This window comes from Mandrillus leucophaeus, unplaced genomic scaffold, assembly GCF_000951045.1.
Source record: "Mandrillus leucophaeus isolate KB7577 unplaced genomic scaffold, Mleu.le_1.0 Scaffold127, whole genome shotgun sequence".
NCBI classification, from domain to species: Eukaryota; Metazoa; Chordata; class Mammalia; order Primates; family Cercopithecidae; genus Mandrillus; species Mandrillus leucophaeus.
The window spans coordinates 3490489-3496343 of record NW_012101098.1 but is presented as its reverse complement, the minus strand read 5'-3'; the positions used below and the strand labels follow the sequence as shown (position 1 = coordinate 3496343).

General features: G+C 47.1%; 1 protein-coding gene across 1 annotated transcript in view; it reads right to left on the bottom strand.

Annotated features, from left to right (window-relative positions):
* ARSD (arylsulfatase D) overlaps nt 1-5855 on the bottom strand; it is a 30909-nt gene that overhangs the window by 12303 nt on the left and 12751 nt on the right. The window contains exons 5-6 of the mRNA XM_011972117.1: nt 4988-5411; nt 2763-2899 (exon numbers count right to left, since the gene is read on the bottom strand). Of these exons, the coding sequence (XP_011827507.1) occupies nt 2763-2899; nt 4988-5411 (561 nt within the window). The remainder of the gene's footprint in view (nt 1-2762; nt 2900-4987; nt 5412-5855) is intronic.

Sequence of the window (5855 nt, the reverse complement as noted above, 5' to 3'; positions counted from 1 at the left end):
TCAGCAGTGCAAAGGATGCCCTGCAAACCAAGCAATTGCTTTATCCCTGGAGGCCACTGGTCACTGAAAACACTGAAAGTCAAAATGATATAAACCGCGTGGTCATCTGTAACTCTGAAAATGCAGACTTTGAAGACTGCTGTAAACTGAAAAGTATCTGAGGCAGCTCTCAATCCATTTAGAAAGTTTATTTTGCCAAGGTTAAGGATGCACCCAAGACACAGCCTCAGGAGGCCCTGATGACATGTGCCCACTGTGGTTGGGGCAAAGCTTGGTTTTGTATACTTTAGGGAGACATGAGACATCTATCACTATATGAAGATGTACATTGGTTTGAGCTGGAAAGGTGGAACAACTGGAAGTGGGGAATTTAAACATATTCCGATTGGTAATTGATTGAAAGAGTTATCAATAGAAAGGAATGTCTGGGTTATGATAAGGAGTTGTGGAGACCAAGGTTTTATTACGCAGATGAAGCCTCCAGGTAGCAGGCTTCAGAGAGAATAGACTGTAAATGGATCTTATCAGAGTTAAGGTCTGTGTGGATGTTCATGCTGGAGGGGTAGAATGAGGCAAGCCCAACCCCCTCTTCCCGTCATGGCATGATCCAGTCTCTCAGGTTAAATTTTAGGGTACCCTGGCAAAGGAGGGAATCCATTCAGATGGTTGTGGGGGGCCTTTGAATTTATTTTTGGTTTACACTGTGAACCAATCCCACCCTATCACTGTGCTTGTCTCAGGAGATACGTTTAGATTCTGCAAGGATTTTAACATCTATGCTCTCTTAAGAATCTGCAGCCTCGTTGGTCCTCTCCAGGGTTTCTTCAAGGCCATAGACAGAAGGTGACGTCTCTGCATGGTCCCAAACTTTATTGCTTTAGTTTCTGTAACTTCTAATGAGGACGTTAAGTCGTTGACTGTGTAGAAGGTTGACAATATGGTTTGGATGTCTGTCCCCACCCAAATCTCATGTGGAATTGTCATCCTCAGTGTTGGCGGCGGGGCCTGGGGGGAGGTGACTGAATGATGGGGGCAGAGTTCTCATGAATGTTTGAGCACCATCCCCCCCTTGGTGCTGCAAAGTGAGTAACTTCTCTTGAGATCTGGTTGTTGAAAAGTGTGCGGCTCCTCCCCTCCTCTCTTGGTCTTGCTCCTGCCACAAGACACCTGCTTCCCCTTCGCCTTCCACCATGAGCAAAAGCTTCCCGAGGTCTCCCCAGAAGCAGACACCGCCATGCTTCCTGTGCAGCCTGCAGAACCGTGAGCCAATCCAACCGCTTTTCTTTATAAACTACCCAGTCTCAGGCATTTCTTTGCAAGAATGGACTAATACAGTTGATTTTGTGCAAAATTAGACTAAGTAATCAGAAATACTGAAGGACCAAATAAATGATATGAGAGAAGTTTTTCTCCCTATACTTCGTCTTTTATTTGTTTTTATTTTGGAGACAGGGTCTTGCTATGTTGCCCAGCCTGGAGTTCAGTGGTGCAATAATTACAGCTCATTGCAGCCTCAACCTCTTGGGCTCAAACGATCTTCCCACCTCAACCTCTGGAGTATTTGGGACCACAGGTGCACACCACCACACCTGTCTAATTTTTAAAATTTTTTGTAGAGATGGGGGGGGTCTCACTATGTTGCCCAGGCTGGTCTTGAACTCTGGCCTCAAGCCAATTCCCTGCCTCAGCCTCCCAAAATGCTGGGATTAAAGGCATGAGCCACCTTGTCCCATCTGAAAATGCAGACTTTTAAGACTGTGAACTCTATCACTATGCTTATTTCAGGAGACACATTCAGATTCTGCAAGACTTTTAATGTCTACGCTCTTTTAAGAATCTGCAGCCTCACTGGTCCTCTCCAGGGTTTCTTGAAGGCCATAGAAGGAAGACAGTGTCTCTGCATTGTCCTGAACGTTAACTTTATTGCTTCACTTTCGGTAACTTCTGATGATGACATGAAGTCACTGGCTGTGTAGAAGGTTGATTTTGTGCAGAATTAGACCAAGTACTTGGGAATACTGAAGGAGCAAATAAATGATATGGGAGTGCGTTCTGCCCCCATTCTTCATACTATTATTATTATTAAAGAGACAGGGTCTCACTCTGTTGCCCAGCCTGGAGTATAGTGGTGCAATCTCAGCTCACTGCAGCCTTGACTTCCCAGGCTCAAGCGATCCTCCTGCCTCAGCCTCCTGAGTACCTGGGACTACAGGCATGTACCAGCATGCCTGGCTAAGCGTTTATTTTTGTAGAGATGGAGTCTTACTATGTTGTGCAAGCTGGTTTTGAATTCCTGACCTCAAGTGATCTGTCCACCTGGGCCTCCCAAAGTGCTAAGAGTATCTCCTATTCTTTTTTTGTTTGTTTGTTTGTTTTTTTGAGATGGAGTCTTGATCTTTCGCCCAGGCTGGAGTGCAGTGGCATGATCTCAGCTCACTGCAACCTCTGTCTCCTGTGTTTGAGCGATTCTTGTACCTTAACCTCCTGAGTAGCCGGGACTACAGGTGCGCACCACCATGCTGGGTTAATTTTTGTATTTTTAGTAGAGACAGGGTTTTACCACGTTGCCCAAGCTGGTCTCGAACTCCTAACCTCAGGTGATCCGCCTGCCTTGGCCTCCCAAAGTGCTGGGATTACAGGCATGAGTCACTGCCCTTATTCTTTATTGCAACCTGGTTCATATTCAGATGGCCAGTCTGTTACGCCCCATGTTCAAACCTGAGGCCGAGGGTGGAGTGAGGATCTGTGGTACCTTGACTTACCTATGAGCCAGTCCATCTCCTCCACATTATCACCGTATAAGCCATGCTGACTTTTCCCCAGGAACGCACTCGTGGTCACAAGGGGAATGTGCACATGCAGCAAAGAAAGGAAGAGGAGAAATGGCCCATGCTTGTGTCTGAAACATGAAAACCTCGTTGAGAATACACAGAATACACAGTACATCAAAGGGACTCCTGCACCCATATGTTCACTCCAGCACTATTCACAAGAGCCAAGGCAGGGGATCACCTTCTGAGTCCATCAGTGGGTGAACACAGAAAAAATAGATGGTGGGCCAGGCGTGGTGGCTCGTGCCTGTAATCCCAACACTTTGGGAGGCTGAGGCGGGAGGATCACTTGAGGCCAGGAGTTCAAGACCAGCCTGGGCAACACGGTGAAATGCCATCTCTACCAAAAATAGAAAAATTAGCTGGGCATGGTGGCTTGAGCCTGTGGTCCCAGCTACTTGGGAGGCTGAGGTGGGAGATGGCCTGAGCCTGGGAGGTGGAGCTTGCAGTCAGCCGTGATCACACCACTGCACTCCAGCATGACCCTGTCTCAAAAAAAAAAAAAAAAAGAATATATTGTATATGTCCACAATGGAATACTATTCAGCCATAAAACAGAATGGAGGCTGGGCACGGTGGCTCAAGTGTGTAATTCCAGCACTTTGGGAGGCTGAGTCTGGCAGATCAGTTGAGGTCAGGAATTCAAGACCAGCCTGGCCAACATGGTGAAATGGTGAAACCCTGTCTCTACTAAAAATAAAAAAGTTAACAGGTTGTGGTGGCAGGTGCCTATAATCCCCGCCACTCAAGAGACGGAGGCATGAGAATTGCTTGAGCCTGGAAGACAGAGGTTGCAGTGAGCCGTGATCACACCACTGCTCTCCAGCATGGGAGACAGAGCCAACCTTGTCTCAGAAAAAAAAGGGAATACCTGGTACATGTACATGATGGAATACTATTCAGCCATCAAAAAGAATGGAATCCTGTCGTTTACAGATGAAACAGGAGGTCGCTATGTTAACCAAAATAAGCCAGGCAGAGAATGACCAATACTGCATGTTGTCACTCATATGTGGGAGCTAAAATAATTGATCACATGAAGATAGAGAATAGAATGATAGAGACCTGGGAAGGGTGAAGGACAAAGAGAAGTGGTTTAAAGAATACAAACATATAGTAAGCTTAAAGGAGTACATTCAATGTCTGACAGCAGAGTACGGTGACCAAAGCTAACGAAATGTATTGTACTCAGGAGATGGATATTGTAAGTATGCTGACTTGCTAGCTATTCAGTGTATATACATAACAAAATTTCACACATACCCCATACATTTGTACAAATTTAAAAGTAAGGGCCACGCACGGTGGCTCACGCTTATAATCCCAGCACTTTGGAAGGCAGAGGTGGGAGGATGGCTTGAGCCCAGGAATTCAAGACCAGCTTGGGCCATATAGTGAGACCTTGCCTCAAAACAAAAAACAAAAACAAAAAAAACCAAAATGAGATATTAGAAAAAGGCCAGGCACAGTGGCTCACTTCTGTAATCCTAGCCCTTTGGGAGGCCAAGATGGGAGGATTGTTTGAGCCCAGAAGTTTGAGACCAGCCTGGGCAACATAGTGAGACCCCATCTCTACAAAGAATGCAAAAAAAGAAGTTTAAAAAACTGTCAATAAAAATGTACAGAATCCAATGGCGTGTATGTCAATGCTACTCGAGCCATCACATGACATCCACAACGAGACTCTCATATGGGAAGCCCAGTCATATGAAAAGGTTGGCTTCTGCATACCCATCTCCTGTGAGGGTTTGTGTCTGAGATCCCAAAGATAATAACAAGACTCTCAGATGCTCTGAGCAGTTACCGCCTTTTTTTTTAAATTAAATTTTATTTTTATTTTTTTAGCGACAGGGTCTCACTCTGTCACCCAGGCTGAAGTACAGTGGTGTGATCATTGCTTACTGCAGCCTCGACATCCGAGGCTGAAGCGAACCTCCCACCCTAGCCTCCTGAGTAGCTGGTATTGCAGGCACACACCACCATGCATGGCTAATGATTTTATTTATTGTAGAACCAGTCTTCCTATGTTGCCCAAGCTAGTCTAAAGCACCTGGGCTAAAAGATCCTCCCATCTTGGCCTCCCAAAGTGCTGGGTTGACGGGCATGAGCCATCGCGCCCAGCCCCATCTCCTCTTTAAGATGCGATGGTTGCTTACCTTTCAATATAGGAAACAGCTTCCTTTAGCATAAGACTCGCTGTTTTCTCCAGAACCATGGGTTGCTCCGTGACGTCATGGTTTCTCATCAGGATACAGTTCCAGCGTCTCACAAACCCGAAGCTGGAGTACCAGGAGATGAAAAACAGGAAGAGCAGGCAAGCCATGCCAGTGACCACTCTCCCGGAGACAGAGATGAAACCGCAGGTCTTGCCGGCAGCCACGGTGAGAATCCCCAGCGCCAGAAACTGGGTGTAACCCCAGAGCTGCGCCCTCAGGGCGGCGTCCACTTCGGGGGGCCTGCCTGGGTCACAGTCGTTTGTGAGCGTGAAGGGCATGCCGTAGAAATAGTCAAATCCATGGTTCAGGGGGTGGTGGCAGTGATCCCCGCGGGATGCACAATTCACACCCTGGTGCCATTTTCCTAAAAGAAATGCAAAACGTTCAACAGAGACCCGCTTTGAAGCAGCCCTGTCTGCTGCAGAGAACCTTGGAATCATTCCGCGTCGGCAGGAAAAGAAAAGCCTGCAAAGAACAAAACTGGAAATGGAAAGGCAATGAATGGACTGGATACGGGTGTTTAAATGAACGCATTCTAACCCGTGGAGACGAATGAATGTATCCATGTCAGAACCGTTGGCAAATGATTAAAGGTTTAAGACTTTCCCCGGTGCGGTGGCTCACGCCTGTAATCTCAGCCCTCTGGGAGGCCGAGGCGGGCGGATCACGAGGTCAGGAGATCGAGACCATCCTGGCTAACACGGTGAAACCTCGTCTCTACTAAAAAAAATACGATACAGGTGACGGGAGCCTTTAGTCCCAGCTACTCGGGAGGCTGAGGCAAGAGAATGGCGTGAACCCGGGAGGC